Source organism: Pipra filicauda, unplaced genomic scaffold (genome assembly GCF_003945595.2).
Source record: "Pipra filicauda isolate LSUMZ 115617 unplaced genomic scaffold, ASM394559v2 scaffold3_size10097308_pilon, whole genome shotgun sequence".
Lineage (NCBI taxonomy): Eukaryota > Metazoa > Chordata > Aves > Passeriformes > Pipridae > Pipra > Pipra filicauda.
Genome location: NW_024104532.1, coordinates 4,909,380 through 4,936,187, shown reverse-complemented (window position 1 = coordinate 4,936,187; position 26,808 = coordinate 4,909,380). Strand labels below are relative to the sequence as shown.

The 26,808-nt window shown below is 41.3% G+C and overlaps 1 protein-coding gene across 1 annotated transcript; it reads right to left on the bottom strand.

Annotated features, from left to right (window-relative positions):
• Window positions 1–204: 204 nt before the first annotated feature.
• Window positions 205–26,808, bottom strand: TTC1 (tetratricopeptide repeat domain 1). Its single transcript, XM_027718497.2, has 8 exons — window positions 26,787–26,808; window positions 25,617–25,946; window positions 16,282–16,342; window positions 14,929–15,041; window positions 13,760–13,796; window positions 11,859–12,007; window positions 8,189–8,243; window positions 205–1,402 (listed from the first exon to the last, which is right to left on the bottom strand). The coding sequence occupies exons 2-8, from the start codon at window positions 25,935–25,937 to the stop codon at window positions 1,269–1,271; spliced, it is 870 nt and encodes a 289-aa protein (XP_027574298.1). The 5' UTR covers window positions 25,938–25,946; window positions 26,787–26,808; the 3' UTR covers window positions 205–1,268.

Here is a 26,808-nt window from a genome sequence, read left to right as displayed (position 1 = left end):
GTACTAAATTAAAAATGCAGCGGGACAGAGTTAAACGATGAAAAAAACCCTCCAGAGCTGCAGAGACAAAAATGAAAATAAAGCACCAAACCCAGTGTGGCTGGAAAGGCTTTTCCTTTCAGGCTTGTTAGTGAAAGGCTGGAGCTCCTTAATTTCAGACACATACAGAGACTTCCTGAAATGAATTCAAGATGACACCCAACAGCCAAGACAGCCACTGCTAATTATTTAATTACATCATGTATTGAAACCTGCATGGAGACAACTGAAGAATCTGTCTCCAGTGTAAACACTTCAGCATTGATAAAAACCAGAAAGCAGGAATTACAAAAGGCACCTTCTCCAAAATCTGAATGAACCACCTCAGCAGAACCCATTTATATATCACAGACTGGTTTGGGTTGGAGGGACCTCAAAGGGGACCTTGTTCTATAAATATTTCAAACTCTTCAAGGTCCAGGATACTGTAAAGACCTTTTGCAATCAGCTCATGTTTGCCACTGTGGATATCTGCAACATGAATGAATCTCACACAAGCAAATTTAATTTGGTGGTACCATGACAAAGTGTGTAGGTGTAAAGAGGCACAAAATTTCATTGTTGCCTTCAGAAAAATTAATAACGAGTACACAAACTGTGCTATGAGGGTGGCCTCAGGTTAAATTACTAATATTGCTCTAAGCAAGGCCAAAAAATCAAATGCTTCCAATTATTATTGTCTTGCAAGTGTGTTATTTGTGGGTGGCTGGAAGCACTTATAACAACAAAACCACCCTGAGAAGGACTCAAACAAGGCAAGAACCTCACAAACCAAACAACCACCAAGCCTTTATTACAAAGAACCAGGATTCCAGAGCTTGTGTCCATGGTGCTGCCAGTCACAACCACCTGCTGAGTGGATTCCCTAATTCCCAGGACACCACGAGCCTTTGTTCCTGGCCTCAGGTGGGTGAGTGTTTGGATTCACCTGAACTGCTTCCTAGAATTTTGTTGCCAGCACTGAGTGGGCTAAAACAAGGAACCTCCCTTTTGGATGAGCCAAACACCACATGGGAAGGGAAAAAATACTTTAAAAAATAATAAATCACACACTGGACACAGTTATCACTACGAGAAGTCAAATGACTTGCTTTACATCCACATTGCAAATAATTTCACAAGCAGGAAAATGAATATACTGAGTCTCATCCCCTGGGGAGGGTGAAGGGTGTTTGGGATCCTGTCGCTGGGACGTGCAAGAACATGGGCAGAGCCAGACTGAATCCATGTTATCTGTTGTTGTTTGGGTTTTGAACAAAATTGATGGAGTATGAGCCAGTTGATGAATCCTGTTTTATCTGGAAGTTTTCTGTTGACAGGCCAAAGGGGCGGAGAACTAAATTCCCAAGATCCTTCAGTTTGCCTGCAATGAAAATCCAAGAGAACACGGTGAGAACTGAGCAAAAAGAAAACTCCCATTGAATTATGCCCAACTACAGTCCAGCTCTACTGATTTATCCATTAATTTCAGGTAATGCTGTGGAAATTTCTGCATTTTGGTAATATTTAGGCTCTTAGCAGGAATTAGAAATCATTGTTAAATATTCACAGGGTATGACAGTTAATAAAATCTAAAGACTTCTGTCAATATATATGTATCATACAGGCTTTCTCACTCTAGAAAATTAATCTTGCTACACCTATAAGAGGAGAAGAACAACAAAAGGACATATTTTAAAAAAAATCATATATAGAAATGATAGAATAGATGAAATGAAAAAAAGAAGCAGAGGTAACAACTTCATTGTTGGCTGAACACAGGGTGACTGAGCCCCTGGCATGATAAGACAAAGGAAGAAGATGGTCAGTTTTCCAAGAAAAACATTCTTTTCCTCCTGGCTTCACTGATGAACTGTAGACTGATTTCCCAAAGAACAAACAAGAGAAGTCTGGACAAGTTGAAGCCTAACCTGGGTTTGCATCCCCAGACTATACACCACCTTCCCAAAGCCTTCCACCTGCACTGATCCCTCAGGGCAGTGAATGGATTTTGTTTTGCTGGGAGTTGAATGTGACAACAGCAATAGCTGACACAGAAAATCCACCTGAGCAGCTGCAGCAGCCACAGTCCTGTAAGAAAACATGCAAATGCCACACCTATTCCTACCTGAGGTGCTTCCAGTCATGGGAAACACCTGTCACTGTGGTCACTTCACCTGGGTTCTGTTTGCTGCTAGGCCAGACTGGAGCAGTAGAATCATGGAATAGTTTGGGTTGGAAGGGATCTTAAAGTTCATCTCGTTCCAGTCCCCCTGCCATGGGCAGGGACACCTTCCACTAGCCCAGGTTGCTCCAAGCCCCACTCAACCTGGCCTTGGACACTTCCAGGGCTGGGGCAGCCACAGCTTCTCTGGGTAACCTGTGCCAGGGCCTCACCACCCTCACAGGGAAGAATTTCTTCCTAATATCTAATCTAAACCTACTCCCTGTCAGTTTGAAGCCATTCCCTCTTGTCCTGTCACTGCAGTTCCTGATGAACAGTCCCTCTCCAGGTTCCTTGTAGCCCCTTCAGATACTGGAAGGGGCTCTGAGGTCTCCACACAACCTTCTCTTCTCTGGGCTGAACAGCCCCAACTCTCCTAGCCTGTCTCCAGGGGGGAGGTGCTCTATCCCCTTATCAACTTCATGGCCTCCTCTGAACTTCACAGCAGGGAGAAAGAAGTACAGAAACATGAGCAGGAAAGCCCCGTGTCAGTTCTTTACAGAAAGATCAAGATGTGTGCTTTGCCTGTGACCGTGCTCAAAACAGAACATATCCAAGCCTCAAAAAAAGCCAACCTTACCCCTGACCCTACCAAAGCAGCTGAGTGGTGAGACAATTTTTCTTCAATTTGATTGTTTTATAATGTGAGGATTAACAGGAGGCTGTTCAGGGATCTGGCCAAAGTCACTCCAGGGAGCAGCTCAGGTAGGATTAACTTCTTTGTACTGGTGGTGGGGTTTTTTTAAGATACACCCTGTTTAAGGTAAGTTAACTATTAACCTCATACCTTTATGCTGCACTCTAAAAGCATTTTGGTTATAAAACCATGAAGTTGTTTGGTAGCATCTCTGTGAGTGACAGGAATAGTTGCTATTGTACTTCTGGGCAAACATTTGGTCATTGCTGAGCTTCAGGTTTGGGGTGAGACGTGTCTTTGTGTGGTGGGAGAAGCCTGGCAGAGTCTGGCATGGCCGGAGTCCCCCAGGCCCTGCAGCTGGTTTGCCTGTGTCAGGAAACTGTGAAAGGTCTTTTCTAATTGCAGGGAGCACGATGCTCTTTTCCAGGCACTCCAGAGCCAATAAACATATCCCAGATGCCTCGGGATCCTGCAGCTGGGGCAGCTCTCTGGGAGAACCGAGACCATATGATAGATTTAGTACTTTATTCTTCATCTCACTGCGACTGAATAATTCAAACAACACAGTCACAGGTCACCTTCCTGTTCTATCACTTCATTCCACAGACAGCAATGGCTCTGGGGCAGCCACACTGAATATAAATTGTTAATGAGGCAGAAGAAAGCCTTGGCTTTTCCGGGAACTCCAGCCCAGAGCTGCTCCTGGCACACATAAACCCATCATTGTAGAGAAGCAGTGTTTCCTCCTCCCCCACCTCCTTTCATCCCTAAATTAGGATCTGTAGTTAAGAAAAGCTCTCTTAGCACAGAGCCTGTGCTTGGAGGAAGGAAAAGGCACGTGGGGCTGGAACTCAGCTGCAGAGAGTCCCCAGCCATCACACACTCCTTGTCCCCAGGCAGGGTCACACTCTCCTCTCTGAGACCTTATTTTCATAGATTTTGTTCTTTTTATTTTAGAGAAACCATGTCTACTTTTCATCTGCAACTCCAGCACATTAAGTTTCTTCAACAAAGCAATATTCAGGGGTTAAAGAGAAAACTCATTGGTAAAAATCAATTTAGGCCTCAGAAGTCTGTGATTCATCACTCACCTAAACTGCAATTCAACACCCTATTGAAAAAGGCAAATGTAGGAAAAGATTCCTCACAATTACAGCCAAAATTAATTGCTATTCAGTCTTTCTGGCAATAATTCTAGTTTTTTTGCTGGTATTAACATAGTGTTTGGAAGTTGAAAAGCTACATATTGTTTGTGTTAAGATTCTTTTTTGGATAAAAGACAGATTTCCTGATGAGGTCTCCTCTCTGTGTAAGTGTCTGTACTACCAACATTTTTAAAGCAATAAAAACAGCAAGGGCAAATCTTTCTCCTTTCCCCAAAATGCTGAGGACTGAACTGTAGGAAGCTGTATATTAGCTCTGGTTTAACTATTTAAAGTGACCTCCCTATATGCACTATTGGGATTTAGCAGCTTAGTTGCAAATACAACATAACCTTCAGTATCCAAAAAACCCCCAGAAAACATAATTCTCTGGGTATGAAGCCTTATAAATATTTTTGCTGATCTCAGGTAGCTGGAAAATCTCTTTTTGTCAGGAAGGCCCAGTGATGTGCTCTGAGAGCCTTCCCAGCAATACACTGATAATCCAGTACAGTTCCCTATTTTCTGCAAGGCACTCATTTATCCAGTTTTTAATTTGATTTGATGAACTCTGTGTGTGTAAGATGGGCTACACACATTGGCAAGTTCAATCCCAGGTTTTTGTATCCAATATCTTTGGCTCCCCTGTAGCTGTATTGTCACACCCCCCAAGCTCTTCTAACTATCCAAACTTCCCCTCTCCTCACACCCTCTCCTCAAAGGAGTGGTCCTAGTTATCACAATAATTATAGTATCTCTAAACAAGACTTGCTTGTTGCACAAGAGCTGGAAATCTTTGGCTTTGAGGTCAGAAGAGAAATACAAAAGAAGGGAGAAAATGGTCACTGTGTGTTCACATCCTTGGACAGACACTGAGGCAGAGGATACTCATTCTATGAAAGCACAAAGGGAAAGATCCAAATGGATTTCAAAGCTACTTCCCAAATGTGCTCTAAGGTAAGCTTTCTTTGATGTGGAACTCAGAGGTCACTTCAGCCTGAGCAAACTTCAGTGACAAAAGAATTGACCTGCAAAGGCTGAATGGAAAACATGAAAATAACTTACACATACAAACGTCAGCTTTGGAAAAGTAAGATCCTTGCAGAACACACAGCTCAAATGGACTTGGTTTGGCCACAAAATAGGATTTTTCTAGTGACATTGACTTCATCAGTCACATGCAGCACCACTTGCACACAAGAATTCCTCCTTAGGTAGTCAGGAAGGAAAAATCTAGCCAAGAATGTGTACTCTGACTTATTTACACACAATCACTTCAGAAGTGGTTTCAGCTTCTGATGAACTATGTGGTAATGAGCTGTAGCACTGGAAAACAGGAAACACACTTGGGGAGGGAGGAAGATGCACTCTATTTATTTTGGTTTGTTTATATACAGCTCCAGTTTTCAGGACACTGGGAGTTAGTTGGGTACCTCTGGATTTGTTTTAGTGAAAGAATAAAAGCTTAGCATTTATTTGGCTGATTCATTGACTAAGACAAGGACCAACTCAATATCCAAACTTCAAAGGAGCCAAAGCATGAACTGGGACATTCTTCCTAAAGATTTTGTTGGTAAGTTCAATTTAGTATCATTGCTCTTGGAGCAGGCCTAGCCTGGAACTATTAGGATGCATCTGACTCAGTCTCCTGGAACCAAAATATCTGGAGTACAACCCAGATACCTGAGCTGACCCTGTGAGAAGTCAAGAAGGCACCTGGCACTGTTGAACCCTCAGTCAGAGCATCCCCTGACAGATTGCCACAAGCCATTGTCTATCCTGACACAGAACTCCCTTGGGAAACAGCATTAACAAAGGTCTGGAAAAAGACAAGCGGAAACAGCTCAGAACAAATACACTGTACAACAAAAACAGTCCAAAGGAACCTCATAACCACCACGCTATATCAAGTCTGTCGTCTTCCAGAATTCCCATCTAACCCTCCTTCTTCATTGTAAGGGTTTTTCCCTGACCTCAGGCAGAATAGGAGCAGTTTGTAAACCTTAGGAAGTATTTCATTCCCAGGCCCCCACGGGTAGCTCCATGACCTCACACTGTCTCTTACCAACAAGATATAGGGAATCTTACAACACTTAAGAAAATTAGCTGCCCATATTCCTGACTTAATTTCAAGTGTTCTATTCAGAGAATAAATTATAGAAACCCCCTCAGTTTGTGTTACATTGGGGACCACAAGCAGTGCTAAGAATATATCACCTGTCTCACTGACACCATCTAATTTAACAACACATGTGACAATTTAGATGAATCCTGTCACACACAAAGGCTGTGGATGAACACAAGGTTATATGTTGTACTGTCCACTCTTAGTCTGGTTCTCCTGTCTGTTTGTAACTCCTTGTATGTTTGTAACATCATTGAGAAGGAATTTATTTCTCAAGAACCCAATTAAAATTTTTGAACTGGTTGCCAAACGACCAGTTCATTTCTGCAATGCTAACTGCACTTTTAAACTTTTACCCCTTCTAAAAAAGATCACATATAGTCTGAAATCTAGGTAAAAAAATAGCAGTATAGAACCAGGTTTGAATTTATTGTTTCATCCTTTGTGATTGGTGAGGCCCTTTAGAGTTCAAAAAAGATCAGGAATTTTCATATTATTTTGTGCTGAGACCCATCCCATCTCCTACAAATGGACCTCATCCTTCTGGAGATTTTCTACATTTCTCATTTATTTATAGCACTATCAACCTTCTTTATTTATGGCTTGTTCTAAGTACAATGGTGGAAACAGAATCTGATCCTTAAAGCCTTAGAAAACCTCACTGACACTTTGCCAGGTCAGAGCAGGTACAAAGCAAGAGCAAATCAGTGTCTGCAGATCAAGAAAAGAAATTACAGAAAAATATCAGCTTCAGCACAAGCCCTTGAAACAGTCTCTTCTTCCTAAATATATTAAGAATCAGTGTCAGAGTTAGACAGGCTGAGTTTATTTAACCTGATTCTCTGCAGAACAGCAAAACCCTGCCTTCCCCTTCCCATCACAAACCCTCCAAGCCTACTCATCTTGAAACAGCATTTCATCTCCTGCCTGTCACACCCAGAATGAGCAGAGAGCTCCTGAGAGCTGTTTCTGAAGCAGGGCAGGTACAGTCTCTCTTACACTGTCACTGGTCTTTGCTCTTTTGTGTGGCTTTTCTAAACAGTGCAAATGAAAAATCTATATTAAAAAAAACCCTCACTTGAAAAAGCACAAGGATGCCTGAACCTGTAAGAATTAACTAACCCTGTTAATGAGGAGACAACGTTGACAGCAGCCTTTTTTTGGCAAGAGGTTCCCTTCAAAAGTGTTAAGTTTAACCATATAATTGTTTTATTTATTTATTTCATTTATACTTAATGTTACACAGGAAAACCAACCTTGCTTGGGCACTCTAAGTATTTATCCTTTTCAAATACATCAACCCAGTTAAGATGTTATCCAAGCAATACCACACAACATGGTGAGGGGGGCACTGACATTCAGATGAGTTGTATTAATTAAATTATCTTTTCTACAAACAAGTCCTTTGTTGTAGAATTGTAAAGAATCAAGACACAATGAACTGTGCCATTAGGAAATGTAATCACACAAGGCCTGGGTAGGTCTAATTCAGTCTCCAAACAAACAGTAATGAAATACTGTATAAAACAAGGTAAACATGAAGACTTGGAGGTCTATAGGTTGGAAGTGCCACAGAAAGAATCAAATTTATTTCTTCAGACACAAGATCAAACACCCTCAGTTATTACAGCTGGGTGACTTGTTTTACATAAAGGTTTGGTGAAAGCCCTGGTTTATCCCTTCCACGGGAATGTTTGCTTTGAAGGTTTATTGCAGGGAAAGGGCAGAGCAGTTGGTCTGTTTCAAACCATTTTCCCCAGCTTTTACATACTTCAATATTAAATTGTTTTAGAAGGTCTTAAGTATCCTTTCTTTAAATGTAATTTTCTTTCTGGGAGAATTATTTTGGCCAGCACTTACTGTAGGTGACACCAAGAAACAGAGAACTACAAAGAAATCAGGAGTTTTGTTTAACGCAAATATTTCCTTTAAGATTTACCTTCTTAAATTTTACACATGAGATTCTATTCATGCTTTTTTATCTTTTTTTTTCCAGTAGTCTATGAAGGTTATTATGGAAGTTATATTTACATGCTACTTACCCAACATTTCTTTCTTTAACTTTTCATTCCTTTCTTCAATTTGTCTCGGTAATCGCTGTGGAGAGAGAGAAAAACTGGAATCAGACCCATGCTTTCAATAATGCTGTAGGGTAAGATGATGGGATTTTTATACACATATCCAGGATACATTTCTCACTCCAGAAATGTATTTGTATGTGCTTATGGACACCTGTTTGTCTGGTGCCTGTGATACTTATCTCAAAGTACAGCTTCTGGTAAAGCAGTTTATCTGCCCTGCCAATCCCTCAAAAACTGCGTGGAGGCTAAAAATTCACATAACATTTACACACCTGTTAAAAACAAAACCTAAACATCGACTCCATATAATTAAACCTTCAGGAAAGCAGCAATAGGGATTATTTGACCACGAAACATGATCATTTCAAACCGGTTAGTTTGGCATTGAAGGTTCAAAAGTAACTGAAGTGGTGACACCAGGGTTTAAATCAGAAAACCAGTCCTGCACTCCTGAAATATAAACAGAGCTGAAATACCAGAGCAGGTACCAAATCAGGAGTCAAAGCAAAGAACTACTGTGTATTTATTATTTTAAATCTGTCATTTAACAAGGTCATGACACTCCCTAAAGCAGGATATGAAATCATTTCTAGGTACAGAAAGGAGGAAGATTTGCTGTAACAGTGAGCGGGGCAAATTTGCAGATTCTCTTGCTGCATCATTTTCATTGCCAGCGAGGGGGAAAAACTGCTGTGATATTTCTGCAAAGCAGAGGCACTTTTACCTTCCAATAAAGCAAAGCTCCTACATGTCAGATACATTAACCACATATGTGGTGTCAACATTACAGCTGAAATTGGTTTATGGTGAAATTTAGAGATTTATGATGAATACTTTAAGAAGTATAAAACTGTCAGGATTTCCCTAATGATTTTTCAAGAGAGAAGTTTTAAGCTTCAGCCTCGATAGATTCATTCTCCCCTGAAACTTGACAAAGAGCAGGACCAACTCGGGGCAGAACATCCTAAATCCCACTGCAGTGTAAATTGAGGGCATTTTGTACAAAGTGTTCTGCACCACATGTGAGCCCAAAGCCTCTGCCTGGAAAAATGAGGTCAAGGAGCAGAAGGTACGTGTATCAGTCAACCTCTGCACTTCCAGCCACGAAAATTAAGAATAAATCACTGATTATTCTAAAATATTCCTGGAAGATGGCCAGGAGGAACAGCAGCACTTATGATTCACTGGGGACTGAGCAAGGGCTCTTTTGTGAGATTATTAAGAGGCACAGTCTCTGAGAGAAAACGATGGTTTTGCCTGAGGTATAAAGGGCAGTGTCTGTACTTTCAGGGGGTTCCAACCAGCCTAAACAGATCCAGCCATTCCCGAGGGTCAGACTGAGAATCACAGAGTATCCTGAGCTGGAAGGGATCCACAGGGATCAAGTCCAACTCCTGGCCTGGCACAGGACACCCCAGCAATCCCACCAGGAGCCTGAGAGCATTGTCCAAACACTCCTTGAGCTCTGGCAGCCTTGGGGCCGTGCCCACTGCCCTGGGGAGCCTGTCCAGCCTTGAGCTGGTCCCACCCTGGCACAAGGGAAGCCCCTGCACAGCCCTGCAGGCAGCAAAGGTTTGCAGGTCAGCTCAGCTGCTCTGTGGAATCACACCCTTACCCATAACAGGAGTTACACAGTTAAGCAGCATATTTTTCCACCATCAGTGCAACTGATCCAGTCCCAAAGGAAATCATTTCAGGCGGGATTTCTTGCCTAATATGCCATAAAGGCCGTTTCTAATCTGTCACTTACAACACCACAGTATGGGGAAAGGGTGAGGGAGAATCACTACTAATGATTTATTTTCCCAATTGGAGAGTTAAAACAATTAAGCCTTTCAAAAATATTTTTGTAACAACACATTCAAAGGGGTTTTAGAGTCAAATTTGCAGGTGATGCAAATAATTTTTTTCTTTTTGGGGTAGAATCCGTTGCAGGTTCACTGATGTGAAGCTGAACTAAAATAATGGTGCCCTTTGAAAATTTAACCAGCTATAAATAAAGTATTGGCACAGATTTGGGTGCCCAACTAAGAATTACATTTTCAAATTGCAGCCATTTATCTTTACTGGTTTTTTTTCTTTTTTTACATTTACATAAGTAAGGAATAGTTTGGTTGTTGTTTTCCCTGCTCAGCTCTTCCCAGGCTCTCTGGTGTCCACAAACCATTCCCCTGCCATGCCTTGCAGCTCCCACTTGGATAAAAAGTGGCAAACCCTGCATTTTTCAGAGTGGCTGCCTTTCATCAGCACATGTTCCTTCAAAACCACACCTGTCTGGCTGAACCTCTACCACATTTGTCCTTTCAAAAGAGCCTCCATAACCTCTTTCCAAAAACAAGAGCAGCAGCCTCTAAGAGGAGTTTGCAGAAAACAGACTTCCCTTCTTGCTACCTTTGTGAAAAGCCTCTCTGAATTTGTCAAATCCAGAGCTACTTCCACACTGAGCATTAACACACTAAATATCACCAGAAAAATCGCTTCCTGCTGGTGCTTTGCACAAAGAGTTACTCAAAGCTCAAATCAGCAGGTTGTGGCAGTGACTTCAAATCCCCACTGAGGAGGGATTATTTACATGTTAGGCTGGGCTTTCAGGAAGTGCTAGGGGTTGATCTTTTTTCATCCAAGCTGACACATCCTAAAAGCCAAGGAAGCTTTTAAAGCACTTCCTTACACGTACAAAGATATGGCCAAGATTTTGCAAGAAATGTTTCATTCTGAAGTATTTGTAATTTGATTGAAAGTGGTGAAAGTGGACACTGGAACACAGGACTGAGCTGAAGAATTACTAAGCTGCAGATTTTTTTTATATTAGAAGAAGGTAACTGAATCAGAAGAGGCTGTTTGCTAGTCACAAAGTGCCTTTCCCTGCAGGAAAAAGCTGAGGTTTTGAAGATAAATGGCAAACTTCAGTCACCATTAGTAAAATAACTCAAACTGCCCAATCCACACAGAAGGCACAGCAGAGAACAAGAAGGGAGAACAGCTAAATCGAGAAACAAAATATCAACATTTTAAAGTAGGTACAAACATATAGACTGAGAGAATCCTGTCTTTTTTCCATTCTCAAAATCATATAATCAAATCATCAAAAAAAAAAAGTTATGCAAATTAACCAGTCAGAAAAATAATTCTCCTGAAAGACAGACACTCAGTTATGAACCAGCCAGTAAGAGCTGCATTACAGGGTACTTCTACTCTGACCTCCAAATTGCAGATCTGTATTGAAATGATGGCACTAATATGCAGCAGGTTCAGGCAACCTCTTCTAGCACATGCAGAAATACAATCAACAGCCTTGATCAGAGAACTGGAAAGTGTGTGTGTGTGAGCTGTTCAACAGCTCAACAGGTCATTAGATGCTCAGAGCTCAGAACACACATTTACTTTCACTCATTTTACAAAGGTAAAAGGAGGATTCTGCTTTATGGACCAGAGACCTGTCATGGAATTTGTGGCAGATCATTCAATCTTCCTTATGTAAAACCAGGTGAGAAAACACTACTTGTTAAGACTTGAAAAAACAGTTATACCACTGCATAGGAAGCTGCTTAAACAAACAGCATTGAATATTTAGAATAGGAAAGGAAGTCAAAATTAGATGTAAAGTTAGGCCAAAGTACAAAAGGCTTACCATGCAAGCTTCTCTGGCTTGATGAACTGATGGGTCTTTTTCTAGGATTGCCTTATAATCTTCCAGAGCTTCATCTAGTTTTTCTGTTTTTTCATATAGTTCTGCTCTCCTCAGCAAAGCTCTAATATAGTGAGGGTCTAATTCCACAGCTGGAAAACAAAACCAAAGCACAGTATTTTACTTGAGACATTTCTACACCCCTTAAATGAATTCTTAAGTGTGTATTAAATTCTTAAGTTACCTTTATAATGTAACTTAGAATCAAGCAGAGCTTAAAAGCTAAGTCAGAATTCAGAAAGGCAAACAGCTGCCTGGGAAAGTCTCATGCAAATGATCATATTTCACTTAATGTCCATAATCTATCACAGATGGAAATGATTTATAATGTACAAACATTTAATTTTGCAATACTATATATGCAGAGATTCTAAGTGATGCTTCAGAAAGTTTAAGGACCTGTAAGATGTTTCAGCTTCTGTGTATTTAACAAGTGTATATTATTTGATCACAGATAAAGTTAAATATACCTGAAGATACACACAGCGGGGAAAATAAGCATTTCCATGCTTATCTCAGTTCAAGTTGAGACAAACTCCAGGAGAATTACTGGTGCTGTTCTGAATTTAGTATCAAACTGTCAAAACTGGGTTGGGAATCCACAAACAGTTATTTTAGCTTTACAAGTCAGCAGAGGGGCATCCTAACTGCATTTAAACTCTTCCTCTCCTCGTTCCCTTGGCAGCCATGACTGTTTTCAGTAGCAGTTCAGACTGAATGCTAAACTTAACAGGAACCTCCAAATGGTAATTCCTCAAGAACTCCTGAATCCATTTTCCATCACAAAAAAGAGGGCGTATGAAAGATTTTTCATCACAGAAAGAGGGAATATGAAAGGTCTGTCCATTTTGTGATTACTACCCATTAAAATGGTTCTAGGGACAATTAAATCCAGGATTATCTAACTAAACATTCTAGCTTATTTCCTCTGGAAGGACAAAGGCAATGCTACAGTCAGCAAGTGCAGGCTAGTGTGAATTGCTCTGCTGTGCTCCAAGTGTTGCACTGCAGTCTGTAAGTCCCTGGGGAGTGTCAGGCACTGGCAGTTTTAAGTCTCTCTGCTGCAGAGCAGATTGATTCCCCTTCAGCCACTACAAAATTAGAACTGTTTTTCAAACTGCACCACCACCAAAGCAAGTCAAACCCCCCAGTGACAGAGGCCAGCTGGGATTTGGTACCTTCAAGAGTACTTTTAGCATGTACAAACTCATATTTACTGTACAAGCAGTACTGGCACACAGCCACTGGATTAGTTTTCTGATTGGTAATTTGGGCTTTTTTTCCCCAGCTGTCATGGGGAGTTTAACAAATATTCGAGTGTGGATGAGTGGGTGGGAGCAATAAAGCAAAGCACAGCTGAAATGATTCCACCAGAAGGTGCAGAGAGAAAAGTATGCAGGGCAAGAATGGGAGAGCACAAGCCCTTGTGACAAAGCAAAAGCTGTGCAGAAAAGGGACTTGATTATGCTTTTAACTCTATAAGGCCTCACAGTTCTTTGGAATCTGGGATTAAACCAAGATTTGGCAGAGAATGGCAGGTGGAAGTGGGTTTAAAACAGTAGGTGTAAGGAAACAGTTTCCATAGTAAAAAGACTTTCCTCTTAAAAAGAAGTACAAAGAGCAGCATTATTGGTACAAGAGAATTATTCCAGACAAGAAAAATTTGATAGACATTTAAAAAAGAAATAATACAAATCAGGTGTGTTCCATCACAGCTTTCCATTAAATTCTTTAAACACCCTTGTGCCCAAAATTACAGCTCTGCAATAAGGCACTAACTGGCATAATTTATGCAGGAGAGATCTGGCAGAAGTGCAGCACACAGAGGAAAAAAAAAGTGGTACCTTTGGTGCAGTCACTCAGAGCAGCTTCTGTCTTGTCCTACAAAGAACACAACACAGTTTTGTTAGATTTAAGTCATATTTCTTCATGATGGTGATGGAGTCCCCATCCCTAGAGGTGTTCAAGGAATGACTGGATGTGGCACTCAGTGCTTTGGGCTGGTTGGCAACTTGGTGATGGGTCACAGGTTGGACTCATTGATCTTGGAGGTCTTTTCCAACCTCAGTGATTCTCTGATTCTTGGGAAACAGATTATTTACAACTGCAAATAAACAGGTTTGTGTGGCATTCCAAGGAACTGGGATATTTGTGTAATCGGGGATCCTGTTTTCATCTAAACTAAAAGGTTTTAAAGAAAATAAATCAGGCTGTTCTGAGCTTGTACTGTTGATCTGAGCAGTAGGAATCTTTCTACTCTCAATATTTTCTCCTCCATGACCAGAAGCTGTCTCAGGGAAGAATGCCTCACAAACTAAAATGGGAGCAGCAGGTATGGAAGAACAAATTTATGGGGAAGTTATTTAAAATATGAATCAGTTTTCAGAGTAAGGTGTTGGTCTGTTGGGTTCCACCAATCTATACTGGTGAGATACACTAGTCCTTGTATCATCTTGGGCTCCTTTGGGGACCACTGGATTAGCTTCCCATGGATATAAATAGTTAACATTTGGATCAGTTTTTCAGTTTACAGCTTTCATATTTGAAATATACACTCGCATCTTTTAATACAGATTCTATTCTATTTTTTTCTTGCCTGCTCAAACAGCTCAGTATCCCAACAGCAAATCAGATAATTCCAGCCAAACAGGAATACTCTATGCTGAGTAAGAATTTATTTATTTATGCCTAAGTATGGCTGCAAGGTACATTTTGAAACAGAGCTACACGTCTCAGTCCTGGAGGAACACTGCAAGAAAGCTGCTTTTCCAGGATGGTAAACTGAGAACAGGAGTTACTGTGCTATTTTTCTGTTTCAAGTGCAACTTCCAGGTTTGTATTCATCTGCAGTAAAAACAAGTGTACCAGGAATTCTACTGGGAGGAGGACAGACTGAGCAAAACCTGCAAACAGCTTTATCCTTTGCCCTCCTTTCTGCACCCCTAATCACTTCATTATTGCATTTGTCATAGAATCAATACACAGGGTTGCACAGAATAAAAAGAACACTCACCTGTTTCATTTTTGCAGCAGCTCTGTTTGAAAACAGAACAGCCCTGTCCTTCTGGAAGCAGGCTGGACAAATCTGCAGAGCCTTTGTGTAAGAGTCTTCTGCCTCTCCATAATCTGCAGATGCAATAGAAAAAAAAAACAAAACAACAAAACCCAAACCAAACCATTTATTTCAAATTCATGAACCACATGGCTGAGATTTCTTTGGAAACATTTCTCCATGTATGATGCAGTATTAAACCAGAATCAGCAGCAGCTCTCTAAGTACATTACTAAGTAGTACATAGATCAAACGCAATTATTTTGAAATTCACACCCTTATAAAAGCAGTAATATAGTCCTGAGCTCAGTATGACAAGTGCAGCATGATGTGTGTGTAATTCTCATCCCTGAAATTGTTTCCTTCTATTTGAGTACCAGCCTTACAGGCAGAATCTCCTTACATTAAGTGTATCCTTGATCCGAAGGGAAGCGTGTGCTGAAACATGTCACTGCACTGATACCTGTTCAAAGCAACTGCAGAGAGATTTTACTGCCACACAGGTGCTTCAAAGGCTGTGTGTTTGTGATGAGGAAGCACTTTGGCAGACACAGGCACACTGAAAAGATCTGCCAAAGAATTTATCAAGCAGAGGCTGTGGATGAGCCTTCACAGGATGACTCAGCCAACAGTCAGGCTTGTGGCCTTCATGGGCTGGGCAGTTTCCTCCTGCTGCTCTGATGCTTCCCAGAACTGGTAAATCATTCCCCAGGAATCCTTTTCTCTCAGCACACAATAAGAGACCTCCAGCAGGAAGGCCACTGTCTGGTTATCAGAGTACAACAGTTCCTTGGTTGTATCCCTGCTGACTGAGGAAAATAGGAATCTGCATTTCCTGGTTTCTTTGTGAATCCTCCACCCATGGAAGGCTGGTGTCAGAACCACTCCCCCCATTATGCTTTTTAATAAAAAGCAATGTACAAAGGTACAAGAGAGCAACAGACCCTCAAGTCCTGCATCATTTCCAAGCACGTGCATTAGCTGAACTCAGAGCCCAGGGGAAGCCTTTTCTGATTAGTGTAAGAAACCCCAGCACTTGGAAGGCAGTTCTGTACCACATTCCTGGATCAAACACTCAGCTTTCATGGGAATCCTCCTTTAGTAATCCAAGTCTTTGCGATTTAAACAACTCTAAAGGAGGTCTGGTATCTCTTACTTTTCTCTAGAGCTGGATGAAAAATGAATTATGTGATAAAAATGAACAAGGATAGGTGTAAAATCTTCCTATGGGTTTCCTGCAACATCACCATGATGGCTGACTATTAATCTAAGCTTCTCTAACATCCATGAGGTGTTAAAAGATTATCAACCCACCTCCTTTCTTGAACTGCTCATTTCCTTTCTCCTTCAGCATTGTGCTCTCCTTTCTTCTTCTCTACAAAAGAAAAGACAATGTCTCAAAGTATTTAATTGAAATGAACAAGTAGGTCAGCTGTAGTTCCAAATAAAGTATGAATGGAAATCAGAATAAAACATAACCTGAAGAATTTTAAGTACTACCAAGCTTGCCTGCTTGTAGCCACTGTTACATGATATACTTTATGTATCCATGAAACACTGGAGTGTAACAACAAGGCAATTAAAAAGCTCCAGTTCATGGGCACCAGTGTGCAGGAAGAACATCCACAGTGAATTACATGGTTTAAACCAATCTGTTAGCATTTTAGCTGACTGTTTGGTTCTCCTTTCCAACTGAATTTAATTCAGTCACTGCAGGTCAACTGTATAGAATATCTTTTAAATGTAAAGTTTTGCTTGAAATAATTCCACCTCAGCAATCCCCAGTTACTTTCAGGGATGTACAAAGCACGTTGAGCTGGCTGCATTAGAAAAGGTCCATGGTTGATACTGCCCTGAAAGATTTCTTAGGCAGAGAGTGACTGACCCATCAGAACCAGAGACAGGAGGACTGTTCTGTTGTACAGTGAGTATTGCACATGCTGAGCAGAGTTGTGTTTTCAACCATGAATATCTTGGCACAAGTGGAGTTGACATGGGGGCTCTTTGCCTTTGACACAGAAAACACAGGATGTCATCGAGCCACCCCTTCAACCTACTGACAGTGGAAGTGTTTCACGGGCAGACATTCCTCTCACCAGTGAAAACAAAGCAGTTCTTTTTAAGACTCAGGAACATCAAAAAGCGATGCTTGAGTCCGTGAGTCGTTTCTATGGTAGAAAACTGATCATTTAACCACTGATTTTCCTCCCAACACACAAAGGACTTAAATCAAGGTGTCTGTAAATTACAGATCACTGAGCAATTAAAAAGCCAGCACTAGGGAAAGGAGCAGTTTCCTTTCCTGCAGATTGTGTGAATCAAGGATTAATGCAATTATCAATATCGCACAGAACATCTCCTTGGAAACAGCTAAATATAGTCCTGTGTGTGGAGCACTGCACCACTCACAGCTATGCCAAGGAGCTGACAAACAATGCAAAAGCAGAGCTTCTCTCCTCCAGCTTTTATTGGTTTGGGGAATTAATTCACCTGACCATTGTCACCACCTTGGTAGTAACTGATCACAACGCTCTGCAAACCAGGCTCAGTGGAAGAGTACTCAGTTGTGATACACAAAATTAACAGCAAAATCTCATCTCACCCTTTCCATAGGTGCCCAGATCATAAAATTTGTTCCTGTTGCCCATTAAATGTTTTCTAATACTCATTGCTCCTTGCATTTAAAAAAACCCCAAAACCACAAAACAAAGAGCAGAAAAAAACATGCCCCACTATTTAGAAAATGCCTTTCCTTGGGGTGGGCCGACAAATCCACCCAAACCCTTCCACAATGCACCAATGTCCATGGGTTTTCTAAATATGAGCATACAAATTCAACACTTCAGGCTCAGGCTGCATTAAAATCCCCAATTCTTTGTATATATGCAGGACTCTGCTGTTCAGCAAAGGGAATATGGAACTGCTACATCTAAATTTTCAAAGAACAGACAGAAGAGCTCCAGCAAGGTCACTGTCACACACAGCTGGGCCTGCACAGAAAGGGGTTTTTAAAACATCTTCAGTGCACACAAAGTGAAAGTTGGCACAACATTTTCATACCAGTGAACAAAGCAGCCAGATCCCAGCACAGAACAGGTCTGGAGATGATGATCCTACTGGAAAGATCTCCATAGACAACCCTCATTCAAGAAAAGAAATGCCTGAAACACAAGCCCTACTGACTTCATTGCTCATGACCTATTTAGAAGTGGCCTTTCAGTGCCATTAGCTGATTCACTGCAGCACAGGGTTGAGTTACAGCTCTACAAGAACGAAAGAATTTTTTTTATAAACAGAACTACAGCGTGGTTACGCTATTCCTGAGGCAGAAAGCCTAAAACCAAGGAATACTGGATGAAAAGTTTTACCTGTATTATCATTATTTTGTTTCTTTTTATTAAAATTATTACAAAATTTTCACCCTAGTTACGTATTAAATGCTAATATAAACAGTGATTTGCAGCAAGAAAGGTTCAGAAGAATAAGCTTTATATTAAAAAAGAAGACTAAACGGAGCAACAACAAAGAAACAAAGCAGCATTTTTAAGAGCAACCTACTCAGCTCCCTGCAAAGCAGCAATGCAGTCCTAGCTCAAAACCTGTATTTCTGTTAGAGCCTGACCAACATTTTCAAGATATTCCTGTATTATGAGTTTCAGTTCCAAACTGTTTAAGTTTTCAAAGTATTCTTAAAAAAGGTGATGTCTGTAGGGTACCTCATGCACCACTCTGGGTTTGCATTTAAAGTATGACTGACCAATAAGCAACATATAAAAGCAAATTTCTCTGGCTTTTCCACAAAATGTAAAAGCATAAAAAAGATATCAGCCCCTCGCATCCTAAAGGCATTGCCCTCAAAGGCAGGCTGTGTGACTGTGAAACAAATACATTAATTATTCCTCCACATATACATTTCTTTTACAGAAAATCCTAACACAAAACAGTAGAAAGTCAATTATTCTGCTGAATTTACATTTAAGCTGAAAGGGCTGCTCAGGGGAGAACTTGTGTTCTATTTAAATTCAGGGTAAAAACCCCAAAAAACTAAACCACTGTGAGAAGACACAACTCTTCACTCAGGATGTTAAATTTCCAGCTTCCATGGACAACTGCAGAGTGACTGGTCATCAGTTTACTGTGATCACATCAGTCCAGAGGGAAAAAATTGCAAGTGACTTGTCCCTGGGACAAATTTTGCACAATGTCACTTCAGTGTCCCCACCCACTCGTTTTTCAGGAGAAGATTTCAGTAGCTGCAGGGCAGGCTGCCCTTTCCTCAGCAGGGAAGTAGGTCAGCCTGAACTCCTGGAATGCTCTGCCTAAGGAAAAGCCATCTCCCTACTCCATTCCCTGAGGCTGCTCATGTACAACATTGGGGTCAGGCACAACTTCCCCAATTTACGCTCCATTCTATGATTTTCTGCTATTAAAAATCAGTAAAATCTTAAGGTTTGGGTTTTTTTTCAAATTTTGTTAATGCAAAGATGACAAATTCCAAGTGGCAGTTAGTAAAAAGTAAAAAAAAATAATTTTTTGAAGTCCAGAAGGAATTAACTCCCTGTAACTAGTAAAATGATTTTTAAAGGATCTAATTAGAAATGTTTAGATTTGGATACTGAATTACAATCCCAGACTCAGAAGAAATCAGTTTTTTAACACAAACCTGCCTGGCAAGTCAGCAGTACTGAAGAAAGGTCTGATCTGAAGTCATGGCAAAGGACACCTTGGCCTAGTGACAATAAAGGGCAATTCCAAAGTAAGGCCATCACATACAGTCCCTGCACCTCAGCTACTCTGACAGGGTTAAAAACAAAAGCATTTAAAGCATTATTCTGCTATGAGAGAAGAGAGCAACCTACACATTTTCCCTGTTTGGATGGGAAATAACCAATAGAATAAAAGTGCTGGAAGTGAAATCCTTAATCAGAGCCAGTGGGAGCTGAAGGACAAACACCCTCAGGTTGTAACGATTCCAATTATCCTTCCTCTGGCTGTTCCTATGCATTTTGTTTGATCAATTGATTCACCTTTGCCAGGGAACCGTTCTTGGCTCCAAATCTGGCAGGAGCAGCAAACTGTGCTCTCTCTCCTCTATTTTCACAGTGACAATGCACACCTGCCCCTCACACTCCCCTCTGGAAGGTCGCCAAGAAGCAGTGAATTTAAATTACTGGAGTTCAAGCGGGGCACAGAAACAAGGAATTTAAGCAGATAAGGAATATACTTTTCAGCTTCAAATACCAATTCTAAGTCATTCATTAGCAGTCATCTGCTTCCCCCTGCAGTTTTGGGAAGCTACTGCTGTATCCTGCATTCAAGGATTTGAATTTCAATTTAAGGTTGGAGTCCCCCAAAAAACCCCATTTTTTCACATCTTGAAAAGAGCCAAACCTGCCCTGGACAGTTCAGAGGTCACAGAGCAACGAGCCCTGTCAAGACCTGGCCTATCCCTGCTCCCTGTAATCCGTGGGAAAGACACATCAGCCTTTCTACTGCCAAATCACCATCTTTTCCCAACATTGGAACCAGCCCTTCCAGACATAAGGAAGGAGGTCAGAGCCCTCTCTGACAGCTTAAGTTAACGTGCCAGACTAGCTGACTATTCCTGAGTGACAATATGTGCCGTTCACTCATCCTGCTCCAGAGGCAACGGCCTTGGGGAGAAAAAGTGGAGCTGACCACTGAATCCATCACCTCAAGTGGAAAAGGGCTCAATTTGACAGGAAAATGCAAAACTGAATACAGCATTTAAATCAGATAGCAGCACTCAAAGGAAGATAAGTATATAGTTCTTCACTCTTTGTATTAAATTGCCATCCAGCAAAAGACCTCTATGTTTGCTTAACAACGTAACTCAAAGAGTTATAAATCACACGGGGAGATTATAATTCCAGATTTTATTAAAATTGTTCTTAACAGCTCTTGGAATTAATTACTCTAGCAGATACAGATATACTTCTCAAATGTTCTTCTCCAAGCTTGGATTAACTCAGAAAATATAACAGGATGTTTTATTCTATTTTGCAAGCCATAAGACAAGGCAGGTTTAGTCCAGCAATCCATCTTTTCTTCCAATTTGACCAAAACAATAAATATTTAGTGTAGGTGCTGTACTGTCTACTGGATTCAGGTTATTAAAGCAGGTAATTTGAATAAGGGGATCACCTTTTATTATATTTCAGAAGATTGCACTGTGACACCTTCGAAACCTGTCTTGCAAGTTTTATTGCTATACAAAATAATTGTGAGTGCTGATGAGAATTGTTAACAAAATATATATTCCTTATTGGTATTTATCATTAACTTATGTAATAAATTTTACATAGTCACTTGGATTATTTTATGTATTAATAATCTGCTTTTTTTGTCCAGCCACATAATTCTTCCTGGAAAGAGCTCTGAGACCATCTCCAGGTGATCAACACCTAAAGACTGTTCCAAAATACAACTTGCAGTGCTTTGCTTGCAACCTTGGCTTTTATTTTGTAAATACTACAGAAAAAAACCAGCAACTCTAACACAATCAAACATATTATATTGGACAGATGAAACTAGGAAAACACCAAATGCTGAAATGAATGACTACACCTATATTGGAGAAGAAATCCCAGGGCACTTGTTCAACCCCTGGAAAAGCCAATTCTATAGATAAGCTTTTATTTATGGAGAACAATGGGATCAACCTGAAGGCACAGGGAAGAAAGGAAGGGTGAGGAGGGGGGCAGCTTAAAGGAAATTTCTTAAGACAATATTCTCTTATGTATCCTTGAGCTTCTGCACAAAACAGGGGAAAAAAAGAAAGAAATTCTACTGCTTAGCTCAGAAAAAATCTCAGGGTTAACTCAAAAATGCTACTTCTCAAAATCAGTTTCACTTAATTTGAACAGAGTGGCTGACAAGACACTAATGAAGAATCTCCTCTACCAGAGCTGTGTTCCTTGTCCTGCTGACACATTTCCCACTGTTAGAACAGACATGGACTGTGATTCCAGCCAGCTGTATGTCAATGGACATGGAACAGCCCAGAGAAGGGAACTGCTTTGGAGGAATATTAGATATTTATTGCAGTGTACTACATCCAAAAAAAAGAGCTTCCTAGGCCAGGTGCATAAGTCCTTGCCAGACAAGGCCCAAAGAACAAGACAACATCTGTCACGATGGAAGAGCACGAGGGATTTAGAATGAAGGATTCAGAATGAAGGATTCAGAATGTTGCACTGGATAAACTCCTAATTAATGGGTGTCCCTCCAGAAGAGGATGGGAAAGGCTGGAACAATTACCATGGAACAGCTGTTGGGTGTCCTTGGATTAATCCTGCAGACCAGACCAACGTCAAAGCCATCACTGTCAGTGACAACTAACCAGAAAAATCTGTTTATAATGCATCAAAAGCAATTTACTGCTCAGTGCCTCTGCTGAGGCAGCAATCAGAATGCTTTGGAAACAGCAACAAAACCTTATAAAAGTCAATTTTGGTTTTAATTCTTAAAAAGCTCAGAGTTGCAAGCCCAGCCAAATAACCAGGCTCAATGCTGCATCTGTTTTTCAGAATATTTCTTGCAGGTGTGTGTCTTAATATCGTTTCAAGCTCTTATTTTGCTTCATTGTGCAGAGAAGATTTCTTATGGTATGGGTACTGTTTTCCCTGGGAGGAATTCCCGGCGCTTAAAATTAGAAATCTCACTGTAAGGGGCTCCTGAAATATAACTGAAGAAAATACACAAACAATTGTTCCTTCACTCTGCAGCAGCTTCTGCACAAGTGAGTATTTCTACTCAGAGCTGCTGCTGTGGAAGTTTGCACACCAGGATACACATAAATACACAGAACAAGGACTAGAATCTGCCTTTGCACTTCCAGCATAAATTAGAGACTTTTTCTACAGCCTATTACTGGGGAACAACACTCGATAGAACTCATTTATTAAAGCTGCTGAAACACAGCATTGGTCTTAGTTTATAAAAAGCCCAACAATCTATTAAGGTGTAGCTCCATAAATTTGATCAGAGCAGGGCCAACATCCAGCTCTCCTTATGACCCGAGCCCACAGTTTATGGCTGGGGCTGCAACAACAGTTCATAGGGAGTTTTTCTTATTTAGACAAGCACTCTAATGGAATCCATCTCCCCCTGTGCCAACACGAGGCTGCTGTTTGATGTCTGCTTTTACCAGCACTGCCCTTGATCTAAAAATACAGCTTTATTTTTCATGTGAATCACTCCCCTGAGTGGTTCAGTGCACATTCACACAGAGGTGGGCCAGCACAACACAGGAGGCTGTGGAGGGATGAGAATAACCCATCAAGGACTGCCTGAGGAGCAAACACAGCACTGCTGAGTGTCTGCTCACAACCTCAGCAGCCAAATAAACACTCCTGAATATTTCTGCCTCATTTTCTGCAGCTGCAATTTAAAGAAAACAATCACGTTGCCCTTTTTCCCAAAAAAAAAAAAAAAAAATATCTTTTGAGTAACTTGGGAGTTTTAAAAGCTCTGAATAAAGGAATGTACAGCACTGTTTGCAGACTGTGACTGCAGTATTTTTTCTTAAAAGCTGCATCATTTAACAGATTCTTTTAATAATCAGAATGTTTCACTTTTAAAAATAAATTTGGAGCCATGAACACCAAGTACAGTGAGAAGAGTTGGAGCAGCAATTCAGGAATGGCCCATCCCCATGGTTTTACTACAGAGATGCAAGGTGGTGCAGGGCAAGATAGTTGTAACAGCTGTGTAAGCTTCTAGTTCTTCTCTGGATTCAGGATTTTTCAAGCTCTGCTTTTAAGAGACACCAACAATATTTTGTTGTAAAAAACAGCTACATTTGAAAGACTGTTCATATAATCAGAAAGCTCTTTATGGAACATAAACAAAGAATTGCCAATCTAATACTTATGGTGACAGTGAGAGACAGAATCCCTCTGTTTGGTCAGATATAATCACAAGCCAAGCTGAAGGGCAGAATTGCTCAATACCACTGGAAAAAAACCTACAGAAAGATGAGAGCTGCAGCTGCCTCAATACTTTCTCTAAAGAAATCTTTCCAGCTTTCATCAGTTACTATTTTGCACTCTCATAGCACCTTTAAGTGGAGTTCCACAAAGCTGAATGCAAAGATTTAAGTCCCAATTCTTTTGCTCATTTGACAGAAGGCAAAGATCAAGGTGTAAAATTAAATGATTATGCAACAATACAATGGAAACAAGAGCAACATGAAAATTAAGACACCCAATTTCCAGGCCTGCTGCTCTAGAATTTCTGGGGTTTAATTCTATGACATAATTTCCCTCTGTTTTTAGCATTTTTTCTTGAAACTCTCAAGTTGCCTTCAAGTTCCAGGCTACTGCAGCAGCCTCAGCATGACTCATGATGACAGTGCTCCTTGTGCAAGCAATAAATACAAGGAGAAAAAAGGGACTGTTCAGTCTAAACTGGAAAAGACACAAGGGCAAGGAGATATTTTTGTGTGATGAGCAGGTCAAAGACAGTGATTATTGCCCCCTGTTCAACACCTGAGAGCTGCATGTGGAGAGTGCCCTGCTTTGGTGTGTCCCCCCTGTGCAAAAAAAAATCCCCAAATTAAACAAACTCCCCCCTACAACAATAACAAGACACTGACTTCCCAGAGGGTCCCAAGATGGTCAGGACCCTGGAGTTGCAATAAAAGAAATTCTAATCAAATACAGGACAAATGTTTCCAGTATGAGTGTAGTTAAACACCAGGACAGGGAGCCAGAGAAGAGTTTTATGTTGGGAGTCAGGTTTTAATGCAGTATCTTTACTCTCCCAATATTTGCCAACTAAAGTTGAAAAAAAACCCAGAAAAAAATCCATAAATCAGTAGAAAGCCTTCCACTATCTGCCACAAAAATAACAACCAGCAGAAATTCACTGGATTACTCACATGAACAGTCTAATCCTGAAAGTGATTTAACAAGTTTTATCAAAGTCAAAACAAAAAAAGTTCTTTTTTCTAACTACTTGATGACCATAATATCTTAGAACCCTGAAAACCAACGGCTGTCAAGAGACACCACTGACTGAGAGTCAAAAGTTGGTTCACACAGACTCACAGGAGAGTAAACACCATTCCAAAGGCTGTTGGACTTCCCCTAAGACCCAATTCCTTACTCCCCACAACATATTACCCAAACATTTTGTCCAATGTAACTGCACTGAAAGTAAACAAACCCACACATTTTGTTTTGTTTGATTAAAGCTCAAGTAACCCATAGGGATACATTCAAATTTAATCCCAGTTAGCTGGATTATATAAACCAGCCTTCCAGGAAAACTATCCTCAAACCTGCTGTGAGTTTTGGAAAAGCACCTTGCAGCTGATCAGGGGAAACAATGGATGCACACACACTAAGTAACATGGAACAGGGAGATTTTTGTTTCTTGTAATCTCTGAGTCACAGTCACTTCTCTCACTACTCAATGCAGACAAAAATCTGCAATGGAATGTGATGATTAAGAGCAGCAAGGAAAGCTACAGAAATATTTGTTACCTAAAAGAGGAAATTAAGAACAGTAAAAGCAGACCCATGAGGGCTCTAAAGGTCCATTTTCGTGTCAGTCACAGACCATTCGAAAACTCTGCACTGAAAATCTCTCTGTTTACATTCAGCACTGGTGCTTTGGATTACCTGTTTCTCTTCCTCTGGCATATCTTTCTCTAGTTCTAGTAAGTATTCTTCATCTAGTTCTGTCTGCTTCCTCGAGCTACTCCCACCATTCTGTACATTCCCTTCATCATCCAGCACAGCTTCCTTTGCCTCAAAGGAGTCCTGACAGTCATGGAAACACTCATCTGTTGTGGGATCTTGGCCTGGGGATGGGGCACATCCACTCCCAGTGGTCTGGGGGTTCTGGGCATCTCTGGTGCCAGTCTCTGCAGATTTCTGGTCAGAAAGCTTTAAGTGACTGAGCAACTCTTCAGGTGGACTTGCATCTTTAAATTCTTCCATGCTGGACGCCTGGGAGGGGGTTTAGAAATGAGAAAGAAATAACTCTCAATAAGGATCACATAAAACACTTGTAAGCAAACAAATCACAGTGTGGGTCAGGTTGGAAGGGACCGCAGAGGCTCATCTGGTCCCACCTCCCTACTCAAGCAAGGTCATCTCAGAGCACATGGCAAGGGATTGCATCCAAAAGGTTCTGGAATATCTCCAGTGGGGGAGACCTCACACCCTCTCTGGGCAATGTGTTCCAGTGCTCGGTCACTGCACAGGAAAGCAGCTCTTCCTCATGTTCAGGTGGAACTTCCTGGGCACCAGTTCCTGCCCGTTGCCTCCTGTCCCATTGCTGGGCATCCCCGAGCAGAGCCTGGTCCATCCTGACACCTCCCCTTTAGATATTTATACACATATAAACTTATTATTTAACTCAATTATTTATTTTATACACGTTTATAAGCCTCTAAAGTACTTAAAAATACTTTTGGCATCCCCTGAGGGAAACTGTGACCCTTCAGGGAGGGAACAACTTATTCACGACTCTAAGCACTGCAGCGACACGCGTCCAGGACACTGCGGCCATGAGTAAGTAAATTCCCGAGCTCAGATTCCCAAGCCCGGCCCAGCACCGAGAGGCTGAGCCGACACACAGCCCCCAGCGCTCCTCGCCCACCCCAACCGCCCCACGGCCCCTCCGCCGCACCACCACCCCCCGGGGGGTGCCGTGCGCGGCTCCCAGGTGCACCGCAGCGGTGTCCCGGCGCTGGGGCACGGGGCGGACCCGCGGCCATCGCTCCAGACACCGCCAGACCCCACAAACACCCCCCGGTACCCCCGAGCCCCAGGCCCCGCACTCACCTGCGCCGGCCGCGCTTCCGGC

What these genes read in the sequence shown, in the direction of transcription:
- TTC1 (XM_027718497.2), bottom strand. Translation starts at nt 25,937, where the DNA reads ATGGAAGAATTTAAAGATGCAAGTCCACCTGAAGAGTTGCTCAGTCAC. An exon ending in AAGCCAGAGAAGCTTGCATG is followed by an intron (nt 8,244 to 11,858) that starts GTAAGCCTTTTG and finishes CTCTCTCCACAG; the next exon opens with CGATTACCGAGACAAATTGA. An exon ending in GTTAAAGAAAGAAATGTTGG is followed by an intron (nt 1,403 to 8,188) that starts GTAAGTAGCATG and finishes TTTTCATTGCAG; the next exon opens with GCAAACTGAAGGATCTTGGG.